General features: G+C 43.9%; 1 protein-coding gene across 3 annotated transcripts; it reads right to left on the bottom strand.

Moving 5' to 3' along the window:
* On the bottom strand, positions 1-25,469 carry SOAT1 (sterol O-acyltransferase 1). 3 transcript variants are annotated; one of them, XM_042873976.1, is made up of 16 exons: positions 25,410-25,469; positions 23,012-23,145; positions 17,149-17,207; positions 10,786-10,934; positions 10,631-10,690; positions 10,335-10,442; positions 8,380-8,662; positions 7,750-7,828; positions 6,978-7,059; positions 6,269-6,314; positions 5,047-5,176; positions 4,613-4,710; positions 4,000-4,098; positions 3,593-3,728; positions 2,808-2,953; positions 1-1,945 (listed from the first exon to the last, which is right to left on the bottom strand). In XM_042873976.1, the coding sequence occupies exons 2-16, from the start codon at positions 23,133-23,135 to the stop codon at positions 1,889-1,891; spliced, it is 1,656 nt and encodes a 551-aa protein (XP_042729910.1). In that variant the 5' UTR covers positions 23,136-23,145; positions 25,410-25,469; the 3' UTR covers positions 1-1,888. The 3 variants fall into 3 exon arrangements, with proteins under 3 accessions (XP_042729910.1, XP_042729911.1, XP_042729912.1); XM_042873977.1 differs by having other exon boundaries at positions 23,012-23,141; positions 25,410-25,456; XM_042873978.1 differs by lacking the exon at positions 25,410-25,469 and adding an exon at positions 23,462-24,703 and having other exon boundaries at positions 23,012-23,141.
* Between the last annotated feature and the right edge of the window lie 1,026 nt (positions 25,470-26,495).

The following is a 26,495-nucleotide window of genomic DNA, read 5'->3' as shown; positions in this document are numbered from 1 at the left end:
ATTCAGACTGAACAAGATAAGAGTAATGTATTTCATTCCTGGGATTTTGTATACTAATACTGCCAGGTTTGGTTACACACACTCCTTCCTCTGAAGCCAACCCAACTGTTTCAGACAAGTTCTGGTAGGAGATGTTTTTAGATGAGAACAACACACGCAAGTCTGCAATTTGGCAAATTTGACTTGACAGCATCCCTTCTGAAGCACAGCATTTCCTCTTACAGGCATTTCAAAAGTTGGAAGAGTAAGTAGTGCCTAGCTCTCATGAATTTACTTTCATGACTCAGGTTAATAAAAAGAGAAGCCCAAAAGACGTTTAAGTGGGAGACAGGTCCACGAGTCCATTACTGCTGGTATCTAATACCTGGGCTGTATGTTAGTAAGGAAAAGCTGTTGCTGAGAAGTGGCAATTAAGAACATTTGAGTAATTAACAGAATCCCCATGACCAAAGTCAAGGTGACAACAGTTAGAGAAACTAGCAGGTTACCTTCCTTCTCCAATAATGGAAGCTACGATTTCAGGAAAACTGAACAGATATGCACCCAAACCCGACCTAAGTTCCTTTCTGTGCTTAACATCTGACAGTGCAAGGAAGCTGAAGGGGCTCTGCCTAATTCAGACAGAATAGCTGCTGTTATAAATACATACTGAAAGACCAAATTCACTGCGCTTCTTTTAGCAGTGTCTATGGGAAGATGTCCTCCCTCTTCAGAAGTAGGAGAGCAATATGTAGAAAACTTATTTTCAGCTGAAAAAAATCTCACTGACGAGGGCAGACACAGGCAGATGCAAAAGCAGCTCTGACTCCAACTGCTGGGTCAACCCTAATTCCCCACTGACAGTGATAGAGACTGCTACAGTACATGTTGGCAAGGGGCACCATGACATGCTGGTAAAGAACCCAACACAGACATCTCAAATGAGAATGCACTATGTACCTGTAAAGTCAATCACATTTCCTTACAGTTCAGTCATAGTATTTCAAATCTTTCTCACTACAGAAAGCCTTAATTTGTATACCTTAAAGCATCTGCCAAATTAAAAGAAAAAGCTCTTTTAAGTAAATTGTGTTAAAAAAAAAATCTGATTATCTGTGAGCAACGGAAAGGAAGAGCTACAAGAAATCTATTCCTCAAGTCACAAGGGCTTTCAGAAGACAAAAAAGCTGTAAAGTCAGTTACGAACTTAACAGACATAGAGAAAACCTAGGTTTTCCATTTAAAAAAGACAAACTGCACATACTGTGCCCTGCTTCTGAAGATAGAAAGAGCTGATTCTCCAACACAGCCACACAAAAAAATACCCTCTTCCTCTGCCCATTTGAAATCCCTAGGCAGCCATTGTACATAGAATGCAGTTCAAAGCCATCCAGGAATGCTTTGGCTATTTTCACAGCAAGGAGGCATATAACTTGTTGCTCCGTCACTTGTCCGTGGCATAGCAACGGACAAGATCACAAAGAATAGAAGTTCTGTAGACATCCCATTACCAAAAAGGAGACAAAAATTGCAAAGGGGTGACCGAGGAAGATGGACGGAAGCCAACCATGAGCTACTAGCAAATCTGACTGGACGACTGCCCAGAAGAGCAGCCACTTGGGGGACCCCAGGACGAGTAGGATTCCAGTAGACTGCACCTTCAGCATAATGTTTCACTGGCATGGAAATGGCTCAAAGGGGGGCAGCACATGACAGATGCTGCCTATGAAGCCTGGTGCAATCCAGTTCAACTGGGTTGCTTCAGTACTGTTTTTAAAAGATACAGTTTCTCCCAAATAATCAGGAGGCAAAAATTCCCTTAGAAAAAGTCCGCAGTGAATTAGTCAATGGTCCAAGTACGTGAAGGAAACTGTTCTTCTGTGATGGCGTGGCCAGAGCATACAAGTTCTTACATCTGCATGTGACACGACCACGAGCGAGGCTTTAAGTAGTCCAGGAACACAGGCTGCAAAACACAGAGAGGCAGCATGTTAGTCACAGGCAAACAGCACCAGCTGTGGTGTGGTCTGCTGAAGTCAAATTTCCCCAACAAGAAAGGTCAAACCACATTTCCACACCTCAGACTCTATTCTTATCTCTGAAAGGCACAGGTTTAGCTGCAGACATGACAAGCTCCTTGCCCACCTCCCACCCTACACAGTATTTATCCACAGTTCTGATGCATCTGCTATAGTAGCATATTGTCTCATGGAGTCCACAATTTATGATAGTAAACACTTAAATGAGACTCAAACTTAAAATTGAGTTTGTCTGAGCATACCTTTGATTAAAATTGAAATCAACTAGCAGAGCAAAATGTTTTATGTGGAAGATGACTCTAATGCCATGAAAGTGTCAGAGTAAGTAAAGGTAAAAAAAAAAAAAAACAACAAACTACAGAAACATCTGGTAAGAGCTAAGCAATTTTTATTGTCACCCACTCTAGCCGAGGAGGAGCACAACAGGCTCAGTTTCTGCAGACCTCCTAGAAAGATTTCCCATGACCTCAGTGGCCAAGTGCTATAGTTACACTCACATGGCATGAGTGGTCTAGTTTATATGCAAGTAGTAGCTTATGTTTTCTCAGATGTGAGAAAAATGGTCACAGTTTCAAGAAGTGAAATACTGTCTGCATAGAAAATATTAATGAAAGTGCTACCGTGACAAAAAGCTTTGAGATTTCCGTAGTTTCTGAATAGCTCCTAATGAACGAATACAGCACACTGTCAGAAAGGCTCGCGTCACTTAATCCCTGTCCCATCCCCATGGCAAGAAAGGACAAGCCACTGGCCTGGTCAGTTATCCCCTAGGGAGGGTCAGTCACTCACATTTTGTGCAGGGCAGTACTGGCGGGCGTACCACTCCTGGCTGTAGAGGCAGATGATGACACCTTGGCCCAGGAAGAGGGATGTCCACATGATCACGTTCCAGATGGGCCCCTTCCGGCGGTCATTAAGGATGAAGTTAAAGAGCACTGCAAAGAGGAAATGAGAAGCATCGTTCAGAAACCAGCTGATTTTTGCTGGATATTCCCCCTCCCCACTGCTTCACCTCCAGAACAAGGCTCTTCCCCAAGGTCAGTGCAGCACACAAATATCTGATTACGCCTGGCAGGACAGCAAATACTATCAATTGACCTGAACTTCCAGAAGAGCTCTCCAAGCTGGTGCAGCTATATGCCTCTTTGCTTGGGTGTCAACACTGTTTGTGTTACACAGATGACCAAATCATGCTGGCAGAGGCGACCTAGAGATTTAGAGCCCTCTCACTTACACCCCAAAATGAAATGCAAGAGCCTTAACTTGTAAACGCACTCTCTTCCTTGCTGCAGTAGCAAAGTAATGCTAATAAAAACAAGCATTACTTGTCATTTCCAACTTGCTGACAAGCAGCAATTCAACTAAGGCTTGGCAAAAAGGAAGCAGTGCTACTAAATACATAGAGCCCCACGAACATCAGGGTATCAAACGTAGCTCTCTTTCTCCCCATTCACGTCTTCACTTCTCTAAGCCATTCACTAGGTTTGGACCCACAACTGCAAACTCTTGGAAATGAGATGATTCTGTACAATAATGATGCCACAACACACTCACATACTCTACTGGGAACTTACTTCCAAAGCACATGAACAGGCAAAAGAGAACTGGGTAGAAGAAGCCAAAGCAGATGCTCAGAACATACTCGTGCACAGCAGCTGATACTGTGAAGACAGACAGCATAGCTGCAGCTTTGAACTTCTTGCCAAAAAACTGGAAGACAGAAGAATACAAAGTATTATTCACCTACTCTGCTGTGGCTTTAGTTTGGTTCTTGCAAGTTGTTTTCTTTTGTTTTGTTAAAAAAATCCTGCAGGCACAGTAACAGATGCTGTAAAAACTACAGTTGCTGCCCAAAGCCAGCAGAGGAAAACCAGTCATTGGCTTCTCAATATAGCAGTAGTGATGTTGCATGTTCAAAAAAAGCACCATCTTGAGCAAGATTTAATTAGAAATACAAGGAATATATGAGTTAGTTGCTCACCCAGAGGAAGTCCCTATAGGCATAGTAATAGAGCCAGTCGTGCACTACCACATTCCAAGTTCGGTAGTAGTTTGCATAGGATGTGGAGTTCCACCAGTCCTGGAAGCAAAGTTGAAAGAATATAAAAATCTAATTAAGTATCAAGCATCCTACAGGTCTCTTCTGCATTATCAAGTTTAAACACATCAGTCAGAACAATACGAAGCCAATATAACAATTTACACCATGAAATAAAACACGCTGTTGTACTTTCAGTGATTTTGAAATGCATATCAAGATTTCCTTTTGTCTAAAACCACAGTGGCTCAGATGATAAAAGAACAGAGTCCTGACTCAGCTCTTCAGTAGGCCTGGTGCACAGATCCATTCATGCACAGGGTTACTACTGCACAAACAATTCAGACTACCAAATAAAAACAAGAACACAACCGTTTCAGAACACAACCACCAATTTAAGGCATAAGATAAGCAAAACCCCGTGGACTTTTTTTAAAGTAAAAAGCAAAAGGAAAACACCACCACCACCCCCTCTAGTTTCTGCTTTCCTTTCTGTTACGAAAGGTAATGTTTTAGAAGTTTTATAGAGCTTGCTTTATGAACTCCTGCTTCTTACCTTGTAGAACATCCTATCTGCAAAGCGCATCATCTCAGCAAATGCATTAAGCCAACAGTGAAGGAAGGCAAAGAAGACCAGGAAAAGAATCAGTACACCTAGAAGCAAAGCAGAGTCAAATTGATTTTCTTGTATACTCAGCAGTAAGGGGGAACACGTAACACAGTCAAGATTATTTTTTTTGTTAGGAAGGGCTTTCCAATACACTGACAGATACAAGCTTTATGCTACCTACACAAAAACAGTAAAGCCATTTCAGTTTCTTATTGCATAGGGTCACACTTATCTCAGATGGCAACAGTAAGGTGGCAACAGGACCTACAATTTGAAGACTTAAGTTCAAACTTGCCTGTCACGAATGCTTGATGCAAGAGTTATTTTCCCTTCCTTCTGCCTCTTCTACAAAGACAGATACTCACAGACCCAGGTCTTACCAGGCAGAATTGAGTTGAAGATGCACAAGACCAGCCCTCGAAGATTAAATGTTTCTTGACTACTGTTGCGAAACTGAGGAATGCAGAGCCTCACAAAGATGTAGTAGGCATAAAAAAGCGAACCAAGCACCTGGAACAAAAATAGTAGCCTGACTTTGTAAGCGAAATGCACAGTTAACACATTGCTACTTGATAGCTCTGAAAGAAGATCAGCAGCTGCCAACACAAATCAATTATTTTATTTCACTTTGCTACTAATAATCTGCCATAATGCTCCAGGCAGAGAGTAAACAGCAGCCATCTCTCCAGCATGTTGACTGCCAGGAAGAAAGTCATATTTTCTACTACAGAAGCTCTAAGTTTCTCCTAGTTCTGTCAGCTCAGAAATTATGAGACAGACTTACAGCAACATGAAACTAAGCAGGGAACAGTGCCTTGTGATCCAGGTCCAAGACAAGTACAGAATTAATTGAAGAATTATATAATTGTAATTATATCTAGTATTAAGACTTAATTTCCCTAATCCCAAAGAAGATAGTAACAGGCCAAACCACCTAATACCTTCTCTGGCTTACAAACCCATGCTCTGAAAGTTGAAGACAAAAATGCAAGCCACTGCTTTAGGTACTGATGGAAGCCAAATACTCATGTGAGCAGCCAGAGGCCTTTCTGTTACTTTTTATTTTTAAAACAAGACCATAAAAGTTTCAATCACACGAAGCCACTGTTTGAAAACAAATCCACAAGAAGCTACTGAAGTTTATGTTCCAAATAGGTTCTCCCTCAATACTGAAGTAAAGATCAGGTCAGACTTAGGCTCAGTTAAGCACTGAACTCCAGGCCTCTTATTTCAACACTGGCCTGAGTATCTGCAGACAGGTTGCCGTGCCAGTGCACTACAGCAAAACTGAGTAAAGAAAGAGGGCCAGAGCACAGTGCTCCCCATACAGGCATGAAACTTTAGTTTTTATGGAATGGAGTATGCTTGCTCAAAAAAAAGAAAACACCATTCTGAAGGTTTAACAAGCATTTTCACGTATTTTGACAGAATCCTTAGTTCAGCAAGGTTGCTTTTTAATTTCTTCTTAAATCATTAAAAAGTGTTCTTTTCCAGTAAGCTCACACCATGCTGACAGCAACTAGTGCTAAAGGGAAAGCTGTTTAGCAACACAGTTTCGATGACCTCTGACATATCTGTTCTTCAGAAAGCTGTATTACTCACCTGTGCAAACTTGGTAGCTACGTAGCCCCATCTTACTGTAGGATTCCTAAGATAAAGAATGCAGAATGTCACATCTAAATAGAATCTTAGTGCAGCAAAATCCTCCTTTTGTTACTGATTCTACTTTGGCAAAAACTAGTTTTAGAATTCAAAGTCCTTGACCTCTTGAATTTTAAAAAGGGGTGCCTAGACCAGATTGCTGGTTCCTCACAACTATGTAGGACAGCTGTGACAATTACATAAAGGAAAAAGTACCTCTGAGGCAGCATTATGCAATTACACAGGAGGTGGTGATCCACCCGATAGTCATGTAAAGTACTGCTGACTCGACACTATAGAAGTACAACAACAAGTACATGAAAGTTCATGAGTTCTCAGTTTTATAAGGCTTCATTCTACCGCCTCAAACTCAATAGGCAAGACCATCAATTAGCAATGCATGAAGCAATGCACATGTCCACTGCTGGGACTGGTGCCATTAGATATTCAGTGGCAATTTGGTTCAGTTCATGCACACAACAGGAATTGTAATGTCAAAAGCACTATTAGTAGTGGAGTGAGTTTTCATAACCAAGACTTGTCCGTGTCGGGTTTCTGACTTTACCATGACTTTATGAAAGCTCTAATTAACTAATTTAATAGGACACAATGTGGGGTCCTTAGTACTGGCTTCAGTTCTTTAATGTTCTACTGATATTGCTCATGTTACCTGGGATAGTTGTCTCTGTAGATGAGGGTGGGAGCAAAGAGGAAGTACAAGTATTGAGAAATGCGAGGAATAGGTACTGAGCCTGGAAGAAAAGGAAAAGAAAAAATAACTCTTCAATCTTTTTGCTTACTGAAGTTTTCTTTTACCTAGTACTCTTTCCCAACATACAGCACTCAGTGTATCAAAAAAGATCAGGCTGGAACTAAAGGTAGGGGATTCCCAAGGAATAAAGCAAACTATCAGATGGAAATACCTTTGTCAAGACCACTTAACAAGTCAGGATGACTAACAGTGCAGTGATGACACACTGATATCACATCTCCTTTCCTCCTCACAAAGATCACAGAATCAATGAGGTTCAAGAGGATCTCTGGAGGTCATGCAGTCCAATGTCCCTGCTCAAGCAGGGTAGATCAATCTTAAGGCCTGGATCAACATGTGGGTTCATGTTCAGCTCTGGTATACATTGCCAAGAGGCCTTCTAGAACTGCTATCACTTGACCAATGCACTGGACTAGGAGTGAGCAGGCAGCCTCTCCATACAGCTCACAAAAGCAGAAGTAAGAAGTCCTGCTGAAGCAAGATTTAGATCTAAGCAACAGCCTAGCTCATTAACTAAAACCAAATTAAAAAATTCAGATTGAAATGATGCTGCAGAAGGTCAGCACAAAGCCTCATCACCTCCCTGTGCAAAGTCACCAGCTCAGATTCTACCTCTCTCAGAGCAACAGCTAGTTAAGCACAGTTGTCAACTAAAAATCAAGCTACTCACCAGACTTGTCCTTTACAGAAGACAGGACTCTGGGCACATTCTCACGGACAAATGAATGAGCCTTCATAACAAGACGAACCTGGGAGATTAACAGAACACCAGTTTAATACCAACTTGCATCAAGTGTTTCAGGGTAGTGCATTCAGCACTTTGGTTTCTCTGCAGTTTGTACATTCCACCAGGAATTTCTTCTTCCAGGAATAAACAGGTGTTGACTACGTACCCCTTATTTATTTACTTAAAGGGCAATGTTACAGCATAACAGGTTACTGAAGTTGTTTTAGGGCACTTAGCATCCACAAGACAACTAGAAGTAAATGGAGTTTCAGCCTTGATACACGTTCAGAGAAAATTGTACAGTAAAATCTTAAGGTGGAAGTTGTTTCCACGTCAAAACAAGATTTGCTATTATCAGGTTTTCTCATTAGACCTGCCACGTGTTTAAGTCATAGACTAACTCCATCCATAGCCCTGGCTTAATTTAATGAATGAAAAAAACAAAACCACCCGCAACCAAACAACAATCCCACAACACTTGATTCTTTAAGAAAAAAAAACCAAAACAACAAATCACCTTCCAGTTTTGCAAACAAGCTTCAATATATCCAAGGATACCGAGTAGTTGCTTACCTGTTCCAGTATTACAATAAAACGGGAAGCTGGAGGCAGAGCATATGATACAGCAACATACGTTGGCCCAATCCCAAGCCCAACGGTTTGGAAGAGAGTGAACAGTGTCCCGTAGAAGAGAGAGTAGATTACACGATGGGAGGAACTGCTGTAACCTTGGGCCCACTGGAAGAAAAGGCTGTATGGAATGATAACTGTGGCACAGAACATGCACAGCCAAGTACAGAAGACGACCGGAAACTTTCCAAAAACGTAGACCAAGAGATCAAACCCAAGGACCAGCCTAGAAGGCACAAGGAAATAGACAACATTTAGTATCCACTGTTTCAATAGGAAGTGCTTCTGTTTCAGTAAATGGCTACAGAAGGCCAACCACACAGATTGCAGTTTGAGTCTCGACGGTAGCGAGGAAGGCAGTTTTCAGCTCAGAAACACAGGGCTGCCCACAGCACAGATTTAAATGACCACCTGCAAGCACACCAGAAGATAAAAACCTGAAGGACTCATGCCATCAGTGCTGTAAGGCACAGCTGTAAGCTGTCCTTACCTTCAAATCCAGCAGGGCTTAAGTGCATCTTTAAGATGAGAAAGTGCTTTGAGAATATGCTCAAAGGTCATCCCTGCTGGTAATTAAACACGTCACTGAATGATCCACTGCTAGCTGAACTGGGCCCAAAAGAGCTTTTGAGGAACACTCATAGGACATTACCACTAGTATGTTAAGAACCAGTTTCTCCACAAGAGTTTAACGTCGAGAGAGGCCTTCTCCACTCCCTCCAGTAGAAGCAAGATATTTTAACACCTAGCACCCAAACCTAATTTAATTCTGCTTTATTAAAACAGTAGACGTTTTTGGAAGTGACTCAAAAGGATTATAGCCAGAGGGAACGATGATCACCAAGTGATGAGCACCAGATACATGATTTCACTAACTGAACTTAAACATGCACTAGATGTGCCCTGAGAGCCTATCAAAGCCACCAATACTTAAGTAACAATTCTAAAGCAAATTAAAGGAACAAGTAATGCAAAGCATACCAACAAGATGTATTTGTTGTGAGGGTGGAGGCTTAATTGCAAATCGGATCCAAATTATCAGATCAAGTAGTTTAGAATTTTTTTTTTAAAGCAATCACAGATAATCCAGCCCTATTAGCCAATTTTAGAGGTAAATGTCTATTCCCCCAGCATCCACACTGCTATTAAGTTAGAATTAGCCAAATAATGTTCAGTAGTGCATGAGCCAGCTTTTATACCTAGACAAGATAACGGTAATAATCAAAATACAGCTCTGGCTTTGTACACTGAACAACAGATTATCAGCAAGATAAGCATGCAATCCTACTCATGCACACAAGATACATCTTGCCAAAAAGATATTCAAGGCAACAATCAAGTGTGAGGAAAGCAGTCCTTTCACAATCTCTTCCAGAACTGGCTACCTGCTAAGCACAAGCTTACGGGCTGTGCCAATATCCTTGAGATTTTTCCACAGGAAAAAATGAGAAGCTTCTATTTTTATTTAAGCACAAGTACAGTGTATCAGAACTGTCATTTCTCAAATCAGAAAGGACTGATAATGCATTTCAGGTTTTTTGTTTGTTTTTTATTTCTCCCTAAACACAGTCCTCCAAGCACTCCAAGCTGATATAAAAAAAAGCAGCCCACACCCACTGATGGCTCCCCTCCATTAGGCCTTGTGATGAACTAAGCATGTTAAATCCACAATTCACTGACAGTACACCTATCTGTAAGACCTTCCCAACATTTAGCTAACTGCATTTGAAATTTCCCTATCCACTCAATAACAATTGCATCAAGTTGAACACCCCCCCTTTTAACAGCATCTCAAGAAGAATTACTTTGTGCACCATTCTATAGTTTTCATGTAGTTCTGGCTCTTTGGGAGTGAGCATTTCCCAGCCTTGGCCCTTGTCCTTCCTGAGCACTCTTACCTTCCTTCATCAATGAAGTCCACTAAAAGTGTGCTGAGGATGAAGACGATGAGAAGAGCGATGAACATGTGATAGATTGTCCTGATGTGACTCACTTCAAATAGCTCACTGGGGGAGAGATTCAAAAGCTATCAGGCCATTCACATAGCAGATCACACATCACACTTGTGTTATGGCTTTCAAATGAAGCATCTCAAAGCAAAGGCTAGTTAGCTTGCTGTCAAGAGTACTTACAGTCAACTTATTTATTAATGGAAACTTATTATTAATGGAAAAAGCGAAGCTAAACTACTCACTCCAAGAGGGACCTCCTGGCAGTGAAGATCTTCCCATGTTCTGGAGGGGCTCTTAAGGTCCTGCAAATTAGAAGTAGAACATTCAAGAAAAAGAAAAAGAAAATAAGGCTTCCAGGAAACAGTCTTGTTATAGAACTAACGTAAACCTGACTTACTTGGCTTTGTGTAGCTCCTTCTCAGAGCAGGAAGCCGGGAAGAGGGAAGCTGAAGATGAGGAATCCAGGAGTGCTGACTTTGCCACCAAACTGTTCACAAACTCTGTGAAGTGACTGTCCACCTCCTTCATGAAAACTGGCTTCAGTTGCTGACAGAGCAAGAACAGAGCAGCAAGTTACCAAAATGTATCTAGAGTTAAGTAAGACATACTCCTTTTTTATCCCAGAGCAGAACAAAGTAAGGGATCCTGTGCCATCAGCCCACGGCTGGAGTCAATTGGACAGGAACATATCCAGCCTGTTCACACACCTCAGTTCCGAGAGTTCTGAATAACATTTATCTTTCCTACCAGACGCAATAGAGGAGCAAAGCAAAAATACTGAACTTCACACATGTCTGGAGGGGCAGGTACTTCACATTTTTGGTGGTGCTGCTATGGAAGCTGAGCTAAACATAATATAGACCCAGAAAACACTTCTCAGTTTTAGCCACAAGTGCAAACAAGATTTATATCATAGCCAGTGTAGTGCTACTGGAAGGAAAAAAAAAAAAAAAAAAAAAGATGATCTTTTCATGCTTGTGACTCAAAAATCCCACTCCAATTCTCCAGTATACAGCATAGTTCAATTTGCTCTTCGGTCTCACAGCATGAACTTCCAAAGACCTAATCTCCACGTGCCAGGAAGACTTTAAAAATAAGATGCCTTTAGAAGAAACTAAGCAATAAAATGCTCACTTTCAAAAAATATATATATTTTGAAATATATACTATATAATATATATACTATACTTACTTCCATAGAAGGTATTACACTGAGCTCTGGACAGTTCTTTACTACAGTGCAAATTCTCTTGCTCTTTAGATGCAAACAGGATCCCAAGATTTGCATAGTGGCATAAGAGCTATTCTTGCAAGTAGAAGATCAGGCAAAATGAACTCCCTCAAGGAAATAAAAGCAACATGTGCTCACTTGAAATCCAAGAGCTTAGAAAGCCACAAGATTCTAAAATTAGGAGCCCTTTAGAAGTCACCCAGTTATCTTCAGCACAGAAGATAAGCATGTTTAACAAAGTTTGTAGGACTACAAATCTAATCGTGTATTACGGTCATTGTTTGTTTTCTTTTTGATGCAAGTGCCTCTTTGCAAAACTTGTCTGCTCATCCTTTTGCTTGAGACTTTCTCAGATTGTCCAAGTATTTCTAGATGGTAGCTGCATATTATTTCATCTTATCTTCCTACTCATCATTGGCTCAAGAAACATTTGTTTTTCCCTCCAAATGCGTTCAGAATTCCTTTCTGATACTGATTTTCTAATCTTGAAGGCTGAAAAGCAACAAAACCAAGAAATCCATTTTCAAGGAGGAAAAGAATCTGGAAGTCGTACACAGGAACACTGCTTCCTTTGGAAGGCCTTTGTGATGGTCCATTGTTTGGTGTCTTCTTTGTAGAGCCTATTATATCAGAAAAAGCTGAAGCACCATTGTTTTTCGCTAAGCAGAAACAGGCACAAGGACTAATAACACGAGGAAATAGACCCAAAAAGCCAAGCTAAAAGGTCTTTGTTAGATGTAGATCTTTTAGGCGAGCAAAGCCCAGTAACAGGCAACGTATTCGTACAAAGTGCTGCTGCATAATGCAACAACAGCCAAGCAAGCAAGTTTAACTTTCTGGTAGTAAACGCAAAACCTGAAATAAGACCACATTCTTCACAGTGGTCAGCTTTAGTGAGAACTAAAAAAGCTGCAGTAGGAGAAGGAATAGATTAATATTTAACTTAGAAAACATTTTCTTACTATTTGGCAGCTGCTAGCATAGAACTAACAAGCTTCACTGGCACTTGATGATACAACTCGGTTGTCTATTCTTAGAGCTTTCCGGAAAGCAGAGAAGAGGGCTCAACTCTTGCAAAAACATGGATTAATCTTTTAAAAACAAGAAGTACAAAAGTTGAGTACTTTGGAACTACAGCCTGTAACACAAGACTGCTTTTTGGCACAGCCTGTTCTTACAGCACACATGCACGTATCCCTAACCGAGGAAGTCAAACAAATTCCTACTCCTCCTGGAGTGTTCTCATTTCCCTTCCAGAAAAGCACTATTCATTCCTACCACATTTTTATTTTTATTTTTAAATTTCCTCTCAGCAAGAGCTTAGCAGAAATAATTTCCTTATATTACACATTCCCTTTCCAGTCAGCGCTCTGCTGAGGCTGCCCCTCCTAACACAACCCTCCAAGGCCGACATCAACTTATGCACATATTTGGGCTGGGAAAACAAGATGCGAGTTCTCATGAAATAAAATTTGATGCAGACAGAGCAGAAACTCCACATTAACTGCAATTCTTCACATCAGAACTGCACAACGTATTTGTTACACTGACAACTATCACTACTGCCAATCAAAGGCCAGTCTAATTGAGTAACTGCCAGAGTAACTGTTCACACTCAATAAGCCAACTGATCAAGTCACTAAACACATAAAACATAAGAGAATGCACCTCACACAAACCTTCTCTGCAATATGGCACAGTCCTCTAGCAGAGCTTAACTGTTCACTAACTGGTGTTCCAAGTGTTACACAAGGAACAGGGCAGATCTGTTCAGCTGTCACAATTTAGTTTTAAATAAAAGAATCTGATTATTGGAACAACAAGGAGGGGGAGCAAATACTCAATAAATGCTATGCCATAAAAAACAGAAGCAGGCAAATAAATGATAAGTCAGAGGAAATTGAGCCAAGCAACCCTGTAACTTATTGCTGCAGAGAAATTCACCAGAGTTTCCCTTAATTTTACTCATTCTAACAGATACAACTGGAAACTGTGCTACGGCACACTGAACACGAGGAAGCGATATGGGATAACCAGCACAGCTTCACCAAGGGCAGGCCCTGCCTGCCAAACCCCGTGGCTTTTCATGAAAGTTTAACTGTGGCGCTAGACAAGGGGAGAGCCACTGACCTCATCTATCTGGACTTCAGTACGGCCTTTGACACAGTTCTCCATAACAACCTTCTCTTCAAATAGGAAAGATACGGATTTGATGGGTGAACTGTCTGATGGATGAGGAACTGGTTCAGAAATATCCAGGGAGTGTTGGTCAATGGCTCAGTGTCTGCATGTGACAAATGGTGCCTCTCAGGAATCAGGTGCTCTTTAACATCTTCATCAATAACATCAACAGCAGGACTGAGAGTAGCCTCAGCAAGTTTGCAGATGACACCAAGCTGTGTGGTGCCACTCAGAGAGACCTAAATAGGCTGAGCAGGGGGCCCAGGTGAACGTCATGAGGTTCAACAAATCCAAGTGCAAGGTCTTGCATCTGGATTGTGGCAGCCCCCACTATCAACACAAGCACAAAAAAACAGAGCACAGCCCTGTTGAAAAGACTTGGGGGTACTGGTGGATGGCAAGCTGAACATGAGACAGCAGCGTGCCTGCACAACACAGAAAGTCAACTGGATCCTGGGCCGCATCAAAAGAAGTGTGATCAGCAGGTCAAGAGAAGTGATCCTGCCTCTCTAATGTGCACTGGAGGGACCTCACCTGGAGTAGTGTCCACACAGGGAGTCCTCAGTACAGCAAAGTTCTGGACCTGCTGGAGTGTACCCAGAGAAGGGCCACAAAATGAGCCAAGGGATGGAACACCTCACCTATAAAGACAGGCTGAGAGCCAGAGCTGTTCAGTATAGAGAGAAGAAGGCTCCAAGCAGATGTGAAAGTGGTCCTTCATTATTTAAAAGGTGGCTGTAAGAAAGAAGGAGACAGACTCTTTACCACAGACTGCTGTGACAGGACAGGGGAAATAGTTTTCAAACTAAAAGAGGAGATATTTAGATTGGATATAAGGAAGAAGTTTTTCATGATAAGGGTAGTGAGGCACTGGCATCACTCTGGTTTCCCAGAGCAACCTGATCAAGCTGTAGAAATCCCTGTGCATTGTGCTGCAGTTAAACTGAATGAACTTTAAGGGTTCCTTCCAACTCTAAGGATTCTATGATCCTAAGTGGAGCAACACCAACCACCTACAACTCCCACTTAAACAAATGGAGGCTGACAGTGATTAGCACTTGTCAGAAATCAAGCATCTGTATAGGCCTCAGATACAGACCCCATAAAGGGCAAAAGGGGATCTGAGCTTCTGTTGTGTGAACCACCGGTCAAAACGATGAGGCAGAAGAGGAATTCTCGGGCATTTGTAACAGATGTAGGCTTTTATACTTAGCCCTACAGCTGTTCCTGTAGCTTTGAGGAATCTTAAATTTGCAATCTGCTGAACTCAGCATATAAAACCTGAACTTCCCATGTTTCAGGAGCAACTTCAGCATTCAAGTGCTGCTGAGCCTTCTGGTTTTCTTTGGTTCTCTTTGTGGATAAGAAACTGCCTTGACTACAGGCTACCACGTCTCAAACTTCGGAGCCAGAAAGCATTCAGAAAGATAACACAAAAGTAGAGTTTTACACCTAGGGAGGAATAATTGCATGCACCAGTACAGGCTGGGGGATGAGCTGCTGGAGAGGAGCTCTGCAGAGAGGGACCTGGGCATCCTGGTGGATGACAGGTTGGCCATGAGCCAGCAGTGTGCCCTTGTGGCCAAAAAGGCCAATGGCATCCTGGGGTGCATTAAATGAGCATGTCCAGCAGGTCGAGGGAGGTGATCTTCCCCCTCTACTCTGCCCTGGTGAGGCCTCATCTGGAGTATTGTGTCCAGTTCTGGGCTCCCCAGTACAAAAAAGACAGGGATCTCTTGGAAAGAGTCCAGCGGAGGGACGCAAAAATGGTGAAGGGCCTGGAGCATCTCCCCTATGAGGAAAGGCTGAGTGAACTGGGTCTGTTCAGCCTTGAGAAAAGAAGACTGAGAGGGAGATCTAATCCAGGTTTATAAATATCTGAGGTGTGGGGGCCATAGTGGTGAGGCCAGTCTCTTTTCAGTGGTATATGGAGACAGAACAAGGGGAAACGGACATAAGCTGCAGCATAGGAAGTTCCACACAGATGTGTGCAAGAACTTCCTTACAGTGAGGGTGACAGAGCACTGGAACAGGCTGCCCAGGGAGGTGGTGGAGTCTCCTTCTCTGGAGATGTTCAAGACCTGCCTGGATGCCTACCTGTGCGACCTGCTGTAGGGAACCTGCTTTGGCAGGGGGGTTGGACTCGATGATCTCTGGAGGTCCCTCCCAACCCCTACAATTCTGTGATTCTGTGATAACTTTCTCAAAGAAAGAAATCCAAGATCAAGTTGTCCCTCAGCATCCAGATAGTGTCCCCTGGAACTTACACAGCTACATGTGCTTAACAGTCCTTTAAAGGTTACTTGTGCAAGCATTAGTTGCAAACAGTGAATTGCAGTGGTTGTATTTGTCTGCAGAAAAAAGATATGAGGCAGATATGAGACTTGCTCTATCATGCCCTCAGGAAGAGTCACTCAGAGAAGACAATATATGAAATAAAATTAAGAGCTGACTATCCCTCTAATGGGTTGAATTCTAGGAGCGTCAGCACAAAAAGCAGTACACCCTTTGTGGAAGACACTTAAGTACACTACAGTTGTATCTACTATAAGATACACATCATATCTATATAATAAAGAGACTTTAAAACAGGAAAGGACGTCAAAGTTGCAAGGTATTTGTCCCTGTCCTTTAAGTATCCAATCCCTAATAACTACATAGGGCTGAGACAATTAGATGACCTCATCCTCAGCATGGGATTCTCTGCAATAAAGTGAAGCAAGAGCGCAGGACAGTTTGCCTCAAAGAACATGCCTGCTGTGAAACAATGGTTAGCAAGGAGGGTGCAGTTCACTGTTAGCTAACTTCATTTAATTTGGCCATAAATCGCCTTAGTGCACATTAAGGCAATGGCAGCTCACGCAGATGCAGATGACATGCATAGAAATTTTTCTCTGAGGATAATGCTTACTGAAAAGTAGTAAGATCACCTCCACAGCTAGGGCAATGGAAACCAAGAGATACAGGCCAGGTGCGTTAATGGCTAACAGGACACAGAATTTGAAGCACTGGACACACAAGCTGTCAAAGGGAACAAGCTAGCTAACAATTACACTGTCAAAAGTTAGTAGTGAGGCAAGTCCAATTTTATTACAGGCCTCAAAGTTCATTCTTATCACTGGACTCTAACCTATTGGGGTCAAACAAGACAGAGCTGTGTTCGACAGCACTACTCTTGTGCAAAGTGAGAAGAGATACAGACAGGAAGAGGGCTGTATAAAAGTCACCACACTTGAATTATGTCTGAATAGAATGTATTTGTATTCCAGGATTGAGGAGTCTCCAAAAGAGATGATCAGGCTCAATTATCCTGCTCCTCCCCACAAAGAAGCATTACAGTATATTTACCTCAGCTTCTGCTATTAGCTGCATCTTCCTTGTTATCACATGGTCCACATCAACGCGACCTAAGGAAGGAAGAGCAAATATTTAACAGCTGCATTTGCAGCAACGTGTCCCGCATGACTGAAAATACATGAAAAACAGCAGGCAGTAGTTCATTCACTAGTTTTTCATTAATACTTCTGATTCCTACTAATGTCTCAGCAAGTACAAAACTAAACTACAATGTTAGTAAGCATTGAGCAAGTATTTTAAACAGCCATTTAGGATCACAACGTGATAAAGCAGGCAACAGCTGATAACGTGCTGGATTTCTGAAAGCTTTGCAACTCCACAAATCATTCCAAGGTCCTTAAACATATTCAGCCTTGAAACAGCAATCAGAACAACCCTTAGAAGGTCATATCCAAGCATGCTGATCTTCTAGCATAGTTTTATCTTATGCACTGTGAACTAGACGAAAGATTAGGTTGCCTACTGGCAATGTAGAGACCTCCAGACAAGGTAGTCAAGACACAACTTTCTGTAAAACAACCATCCCTAAAGATGGGCAGACTGGCAAGTTGGAAGGCTGTCATCCTGTATTCAAACCTGGCTACTCTCACTCCTTTCTTCCCCCATCAGAGCATCAGTCTGACTGTATTTCCCCAAAACACTGTATCCCTTAAAACAGGTGGTCAATGCATGCTAACAACAGGTCTATGCTTGCTAAAAACACCATTGGGACTTTTGTCACTAGCAATACCAAGAGTTAAGTGAAATATTTCCTATTTCCATCTTTAATAAAACTATACTCATTTGTCAGCATTAGACATTCCTACCACCCCATATCAAGCAGGCAGTAAGAACAGATTTTGGACATAAAACACAGGCTATAGACTGAAGAATGGGAAGTGGCAACACCTTCTTACAGGTAGTTTTAGCCACCTCGTAATGCAACAAAGAATAGAAATAGGTAAATATCATGATTTCTTTATATTCTGGCTGCACGCAAAATTCACTTTTCACAGAAACTGTGAAATTCCTGGCTGCTAAGCATCTCACCTCCAAAACAAAAAGTTACCTCAGCATTTAAGTCATTCAGCAAGTACAACGGTGCGATAGACTGCCAGTCAGGGAACAATTCAAGAGTGTAAAATAGCTTTTGCCACTCAGCTCCTGCACTTCACTGGTCTCAAATGGGCACCCCCACTCACAGAAAAAAAATAAGCAAAACCATCCCACAAGCAGCAGGAAAGCATATCCTTCACAGCATCTCAAGAACTCAACTCCCTCACTGCACCACTCCACAATTGTATCGATAGTCCTTCTACCCATTACTGCTGTGCTAAAAACCGCCGTATGTTTACCTGCTGGCAAGCAAACCACACAGAGCTGTTGAGCTCACAGCCCAGCCACCTTTGCTGCAAAAGGTGAGAACTGTTCTCTCATCCACCTGCCAGTATTCACGAAACTGTGCAACAGGGCCAAAGACACCGAGACATCTGAGATGTGGGGGGCTGCACTATTTCCTTTGTGAGCTGAACAAAAAATGAGCAGCTACTGCTTTGACTGCATTTCCTATCACTACAACTACTCAGGAGTGACTCTCTTAAGAAATAAAACATCCTTTTTCCACTAACAAGGCCTTAAAAATGGCTAGTTAGGATAGTTTCACCTATACCTTAGCATATGACTGTAATATTCCTGTAAACATTCCTGTAAGGGAAACTGGGCAGGTCTCTGACCTGTTGACATCGTAATTGCTGAAGTTGTACATAGTGTCCCTCCTATCTCTTTATCCACCCACACACCAGTGAATAAGCAACATCACATAGACTAAAAACATAGCAAGGCTTAATGAGTCTTTGAATCAAGATCTCAGCATCTTCTCTACATGTACCTCACGCAGCAAACTAAGTAAAACCACCTGTAAGCTCAGCTTCCTTCTGAAAAAGAAGCAAAACTGTCTCCTGTTGAAGAAAATCTGCCCCCCAACACCACCAACACATCCTGCTGTTCCACAGCATGAGTTTATTGGGCAGGGCATCACAGGCAGGTAGCATAGAGTAGATAAATCATCATCTTGAATCATTCACCTTCTGCTGTGTGAGCTGCTACTTATGTTTCCTAAAGTCATTTAGAAATAGAATCATCACATGATTTTGAGCCTAAGAGGAACTGAACACCAATAAGAAGTCTAAATTTTCCACTTTCCTTTGCCATCAGAAATCCCTTTGCACCACTCTAGGATTACAGTACCATCTAAGAAATCAGACTCAAGGTCACACAAATCAGGCAAGCACATCTACCATTAAAGTAATGCAGGTTGTGAACTAAGAAAACAGGAACTACATTAAGAAATTGTAAAGAAAAAGATCTTTAAAGACTAGAATGACATAGTAGCAAATCACACAGGAAACCAGCCTTAAAGAGATCATGTAATTATCAAGACGTTTTCTTATTGCTGAAAATCTGAGCAACTTAAGTTTCACCAAAAAAATTTACAAACTGTCTTTTTTTTTTTTTTAATTGGATTTGATTTTCTTTTCTAATCTTCTTTTGTACATATTACAAGCAAGTGACATCGATAGGAGAAAAAAATCATCCCAATTCACACAATTCATTAATACTAAAGCCTGCAATCCAGCAAAACCAATTCTTGCATGAGATGCCAGCACTCCACTGAGCAAGCTCTCAAAAAATCAGTGTTAAAAAAGTACTCATTTTGTTTAACTGCTCCGGTAATTACAGTCAAAAGCACAAGTGGGAATAAGTCATGTGAGTAAAGGCATGGTTTGTGAGCACGGTTCCGGCCGGTGAGCCTTCATGAGCCACAAGAAGTCAGTCATCTTCCTTGGCTGTTCGATCTGACAAAAACTTTTCTTCCCAGAAAAGCTAAGAAAAGCATACAAATGAACTTCAATTTATTGTCATGTGTTCATACAACAGAAAGTACTTCCCCAGATGGTTTTAGGACAGGCTGTGCACAGCTGCATCTGATAACCAGAAGTATTTTCCCCAATGATTACAGAAGCTATTTAGCTTCAGGATCTTCTTGGAAAGTCAGAGATACCATGCAAACTGTACCCAGTACTGCCCTTCCATAAAAGGAGATGAAAAACATGATATTCATTGTATCTTGACCAGACTACTTATCATGGAAAAGGTGAGAGGAACACTGGCAGGAGAATTTCCTGTTACTGTCCAGGCTCCCAGTCTAAAATTACTGAAGACGCTGTTATCTGAAAGACCAGCTATGTCCAAGCCAGCCTAGCACAGGGACACAGCCAAGGGCAGAAGCATCCCACACCAGGTACAACAGAACACAAGTCTTATTCTGAATTATTCCAATTTACGCATGCACGCAGCAGAGAGAGAACAAGTTATGACTAAATTGCCTTCAACGCTCAGCTGACCGGCTTGAAAAACGCACAGGCTACTTAGGTCACCGTGCTGTAGCTGGGCAAGGAATCCAGTTAAAAAGCAAAGTCTGCAGGGACATGGAACCCAAACAGCCTCTTGACTAGCAGAAGGAAACAGCAGCATTCTCCAGGTCACACCTGCACATTCCCAGGCTTGACACAAGAAGCTTCTCAGCCTTCAACAAACCCACAGATTATAAAACATGTCAGAACATAAGAATTACCAGCATCCACACAGTCGTGAGCAAGACAGCTTTTTCCACCTAACTCCCTGAAGTACCCCCAAGAAACTCAATTTCAGCAGCTTATGCACACTTGTTGCCCTGGTCAGACGGTAAAGTCTGAAGTGCTCAAAGTTTCTTCCTGGTTCAAAGCTCCCTTCTCCTGTATCAACAAGGACACATGGCCTGTGCAGCTTCATGAACTTTCACACCAGGAATGATCCATAGTAACCTCTTGGTTAGAAGATAACAAGCCCTTTCCAAGACAAGCATTACCAAACATGGTTACTCATACCCAGCAGATATGCCACAACAGACTTGTTTGCGGATCAGTCCTCTTCAGATTTCTCCACAGCCATCAGTTTACTGGTTTCAAACGGTCTCATCTTTGCATTTCAGAGGGCCTCAATACAGTAAAAAGAGCCACGTCCTCTCTAAGCTTTTACATCTGCCATGCAGTTTCTATTACAGCTATTCCAGGTTAAATCTTCCTGCTACTGTACTGCCCAACATCAATATCCCATTAAGCAGAACAGTTTTGCATTTATTGACACATCTCCAGCTGAAAACACACAAATCTCAGGGCAGCCTGGATTTTGTCAAGGGATTATTGTTGCCTAGATCACCCACACACACTATGCCAGGACAAAATCAGTTGCTTAAGACACTCTAGCCTTTTCAAGGAGAAAAGAGTATGAGACCAACGTGCTTCTGGAAACAAGTCAATTGGCCCTTAACACTATTAAGTTAAAAAGCAGATTGTCTTTGCTAATCAGGGAGGATAAAGGGTACAAAGTCACATTTGTTTTTAGTTTTTCCTGCAGAAAGAATTGCTACAAAAATACTGTGTGTTCACTCGCATGCAAGATACTGCCCTGGGGTGTCTAGAATTCCTTAACTGCAGTAAACATGTTTATCATCTAGAACTCTGTGCAACTCAGGTGTGAAGATACTACAGTAAAAGGACATTGCTAGGCATTCCAGATTATTAGCCTTAAGCTGCCTGTGTATTTGTCAGGACTGATGATTTAGGAACAGTTATCCTGAAACCAGGATGAAAGAAAGCTACAAAACATTTATGGGTGCTACTTTTGAGCAACCCTTCCAGCTTAGTGAGCTTTCACACAAAGTTACAACTACTTACACAAACATACTAGACTGCATGAGGGGTCACTATGTAGAACACGAGAGCACTCCTTTGACTTGGTAAAGCTTTAAACTCTGTGATGCAGAGCTGCTGATCTAACCCAGCAGAGAGGAATTCCCATACAGAGGGATCCATCTTCTGTGTCACGGTCATCAGTCAGAGAGTGACACTTGTCTCCCTGTGGAAGACCTGCACTGCAGTTTGGACTGCACTAAAACATAACTTTTTATACTAACCCAACCACCAGGTGTGGACCTGCACATGAAAGCCCAGCACTCTGTCAAGACATCCGTCCCAGATTGTTTAGGTGCAGCCCACTCACAGCATCGCACCTGCAGTGATATGCTGCCTTTAAGAGATTCTAAAAAGAAAAGCTTTTAAAAAGCAGGCACACCCACCTACCAAGTGCTAATTATCACAGCTATATTTATTCTTTACCCACAAGCGTGCAAGAACTCAAACTTACTTATAATGGTTAAGGTGTTTCCACGGGTAAAGAGGTAGAAGTCTGCTTCTAAACCCATCATAACTGTTTCCCAGCAGTCACTACCTGCAAGTTCCTAAAAACAGCATTGATGTAGCAGCCCCATTCAGCCAGGTTAAAAGATTAGTACCACCAACAGCTGAAAGTCTCATTTCTGCAATAGTCTGTGGGACAGCTTTCTCTCAAGGATATCTTTGGAAGAAGAAATTTCACTTGTTCTCAACTTATATTTGCTTCAACTCCTGTTCCGCTTGAAAGATACACAGTGAAATAGTGACACTATTCAGGAGAGCATTAAAAAAAGTTATCTCCTTCAATTACTGTTATCAGAGTTTTGGAACAGAGATTCGTGTGGCACGTCGTGACAAACTAGCTTAGCTTTTCACTCATCCCACCTCCCAAAGAGAAAGAATAAGAGCTGTAGTTCTGTCATTCACCTCCTCACAGAAAGCAGTGCAGCATGACTGAGGACTCTGGGGACACTGTCTCAAAGTCCACAGGCAAAACCACTTAAACATCCACAAATTAAGCCAGCTGTAAGCCACATTACTTCCCAGCTGGCCACAGTACAAACTAATACAAACCCAATTAATCCCAAGTGAAAGAACCTCACCATTGCTGGAGTTTTGAAAGGATCTGTCGCCATCAGGTCTCCTCTGCATTTCTTCATTCTCAGAGCTCTTGTAGGTTGTGGTGGAGCCAGACGGGCGTTTTCTTACACAGTCTTCCCCTGCCATTGCTGCCTAGCTAAACCAGAAAAGGACAGGAAATAATTAATGACAAAACCCCATTTATTCTTCACATAGTTACAGAATGAATTACATAGCCGCCTCTGCTCCACAGTTAAGGTTTTTCCCTTGCTATTATGAATTCAGAATAAGGGCAGTTGAAAAGAAGCACACACTGGCATTAGTCACTGTACTGCAGGTCACACTGCCTTTCCCTTACTGTATCTGTAAAAGAGCAAAGTATCCAAGCAAGTTCTCCCTCACCACTACAAAAAGAACTTTCATTTTCCCACAGCTCCCTCCTTTCCCTTACAGATCTAAGTATTTAAAATGACCTGAGCCTTTGTGAAATCTTTAAAAGCGCAAAAAGCCCTTGAAAATGCTCTCCAGTAGTCAGCCTGACAGCAAAATTTGTCTTCAGAGAGCTCTGGCACGTTTGCTTTGCAAGATCACCCGCATGGTTTTGCCTGAGCCAAGCCCCCTCCTGTCAAGCTTCAGTTCTCACTGAAAAAGCAGCTTCCTCAATAGATCCTTGTATTTTGTCTGGCCAGACAACGGCTGTGCTGCGAACCAGGGAAAAACAGGAAGAGAAAATCTGGTTTGAACACATCCAATGACAAAAATCACTGCTAGTGTCAGAGCTGCTAGCTAATAGGGAACACCTGATCCGTCACAGCTGGGCTGAGAAAAAGAAGTCAGAAAGCAACTAAAGAAGGATTTCCTCAGAGAACTGAGACAGACACTTCCACAAAAGGGAAACTGGACCCTTATGATCATATGCTGGCAGGAGTCAGCTTCCTGCATTTGTTCCTCCAGCAGAGGACCTGCCAATCTTTTGGGTACACAGGAGCAGCTTCTGCAACACCAAGCAAAACATCAATTGACCACAAACCATTTCTTGCAGGACACTGTCCCTTTTCAGCCCCACGTAAGGAAGTCACAACCAGGTCAGTCTACATGCTATAGAAACAGAAACCACAAAAACAACAAGCTTCTCAGCTGACTGATATATAAATTACAGTGGTGTGAGCTTATACAAAAGCCTTTACCTGAAGAACACAAAGAACCAGGCACGAGAACAATACGCCTTCTCACAGCAAATAAATACTCTCACTGGTGCAGAAATCCTGCTGGCAGGATCTAGCCCCCTTCTAACAGCTCTCTGCCATTGCTGCTGCAATCACTCTGAACAATCCTCTCACCTTTAAAAGCAACCCAGCCACCACTGTGACAACATGACTTTTTCCACCTTCCTGCCTTCCCACTGCAGCAGCACAGGGCCGTTCTGCCCACCTGTGGCTTAAAAGCACATGGAAAGCAGCCACTTCAACCCTTCTGCTCTTACACCGGTGAGATGCCCCAAAGCCACATCTGTCCTTGAACAGCAGGGGTTCTCTGGCTCCACTCAGAGCGCACTGCCCACCTCCAAGAGGCAAGGAAGCGCTCCTTCCTTCCCACCACAGGCTGGGAGTTGTTAGCATCCAGCAGAAAGGTTAACAGAACGGAACTAAAAACAAGGAGTTCTGGGAGGAGGGAAGGAAGGTTCACGGAATCACAGAATGGCCTGTGTTGAAAAGGACCACAGCGATCATCCAGTTCCAACCCCCAGGCACGTGCAGGGTCACCAACCAGCAGACCAGGCTGCCCAGAGCCACATCCAGCCTGGCCTTGAATGCCTGCAGGGATGGGGCATCCACAGCCTCCTTGGGACCAAGTTCAGGTGTTAACGAAGGACTCGATGCCCCATCTGAGCCCTGGGGATACAGCAACACAGCCCCGTTAGCACCGGCCACAGCGATTTTTGGCAGGAAAACAAGAGCCGTGCTGGGGGAAATCGAGCAAAACAACCGCTTTCCTCACTCGGATTCCGTCAGAGCAGCCTAGCACCACGGCACCCTAACACAGCGAGCCTCTGCCACAGCCAAAGCTCGGCGGGACGCCGGGCTGAGCCCAGAGCGCCCATCTCATCCCTCGGGAGCATCACAACGCCGCCTACCACCGCCCGCGTCCCTCCGAGCAGCCCACACGCGGCTTTTCCCGGCAGGCAGCCCGCAGCCGTGCCGAAGCAGCGCGGCACCCTGCGCCCCGATACACGCGCGGAAGCGACCGCTGCACGACGACAGCTCCCTCCTTCCCCTCCTCGTCCTCCCCAGCCCCGAGGAACTCTGCCCCCTCCCGGAGCCTCCCGACCCCCCTACAGCCGGGATAGCCGGGAGCGGGCCAACCGCTCCGAACCGGCCGGGCAGGGCTGAGACAACGACCGCCCGCAGCCCGGACGGTCACCTCCGAGAGCCCGCGCCGCTCCTCTGAGCGCCGGCCCCACGCCGCTCTTCCCGCCTCCGCCGCTCGCCGCGCGCCCGCGCACGTCACCGCGCAGAGGGAGGGGGGAGCGGCGGCGCCGCCCATTGGCCGCGGGCCGCGGCACGGGGGGGGGGGGGGGGGGGGGCCCCCCGGGGGGGGCGGGCGCCCCCCGGGGGGGGGGGGGGCGCGTGAGGCGCACGTGGGGGGAGCGCGCCCCCTGCGCTCCGCTCCGCCCACATCTCCGCCCGCACGTCCGGGTCCGGCGGGACATCCCGCCCCGTGGAGGCTGTGGGTGCGGCCGGCGGGATGCCGGAGTCGAGGCCGGGAGGAGGACCCCGTCCCTCCGCCCGTCCTTGTCCTTGGCGGGGAACGCGGCGGTTGCTCAACAAGTGCTCCGGGCTTCGGCCCGACTCGCGGCCTCCGCGGGGAGATCGTTTCAAACGGTTGTGCCGGAGCAAGGGCAGATGTTGTTACGGGGGAGGGAAACGAGGAGGTCCCGTCTCTGTTCGGAGCGTCAGAAATGGGGTGAAAGGCCCAACCTGCAGCCCGCACACTGCCTGCAGCAGGGAGGGCACGGCGCGTGACGGGCTGTGAGTCACTGCGGCACGTCAGCGAACTCCAGTAACCTCTGTCGCTGCGGCGTAAACGGGGAAGTGTTCCTAAAACGAGAACTGAGCCGCCAACCTCCGCCTCTTCTCCTCTTCCTCGCAGCTCCAGGGCTGTGCCGTGCGTGCGGTGCGCTGACCGGTTATTCCCGGTGTAGGGCTTCTTAGCAGGAAAACTGCTATAAAGATTGAAAAAGAGGAAAAAAGTATTTGCTGACATGCGAATGGCTGTGCTGGAGCCTTCACAGAACTGAGCCCCTGTCCTCCACAGTGTGGACTTAAAACCCACTTTGTGTTTTTTTAACACAATTCCTCTTAGAGATGCTCTCACGGCTGCTAGCACGCAGTCACGGCAGGCTACTCACGTTGCAGTGCCTTGTGGTGCCAGCGTGAGCAGGGTGAGCAAGGAGAAAAAGGGGAAGAAACTGAAAGTTTCCTTTCCTGAAGATCCAAAACTTGCTGA

This window comes from Lagopus leucura, unplaced genomic scaffold (genome assembly GCF_019238085.1).
Source record: "Lagopus leucura isolate 7727_CA_CO unplaced genomic scaffold, USGS_WTPT01 Super-Scaffold_100009, whole genome shotgun sequence".
Taxonomy (NCBI): domain Eukaryota; kingdom Metazoa; phylum Chordata; class Aves; order Galliformes; family Phasianidae; genus Lagopus; species Lagopus leucura.
This window is presented reverse-complemented; position numbering and strand designations above follow the sequence as displayed.

Coding starts and splice junctions, on each gene's coding strand:
- SOAT1 (XM_042873976.1), bottom strand. CDS start 23,135: ATGGCAGGGGAAGACTGTGTAAGAAAACGCCCGTCTGGCTCCACCACA. Junction 4,099..4,612: donor CAGATAGGATGTTCTACAAG/GTAAGAAGCAGG, acceptor CTTTGCTTCCAG/GACTGGTGGAACTCCACATC. Junction 1,946..2,807: donor AGTACTGCCCTGCACAAAAT/GTGAGTGACTGA, acceptor TGTGTTTTGCAG/CCTGTGTTCCTGGACTACTT.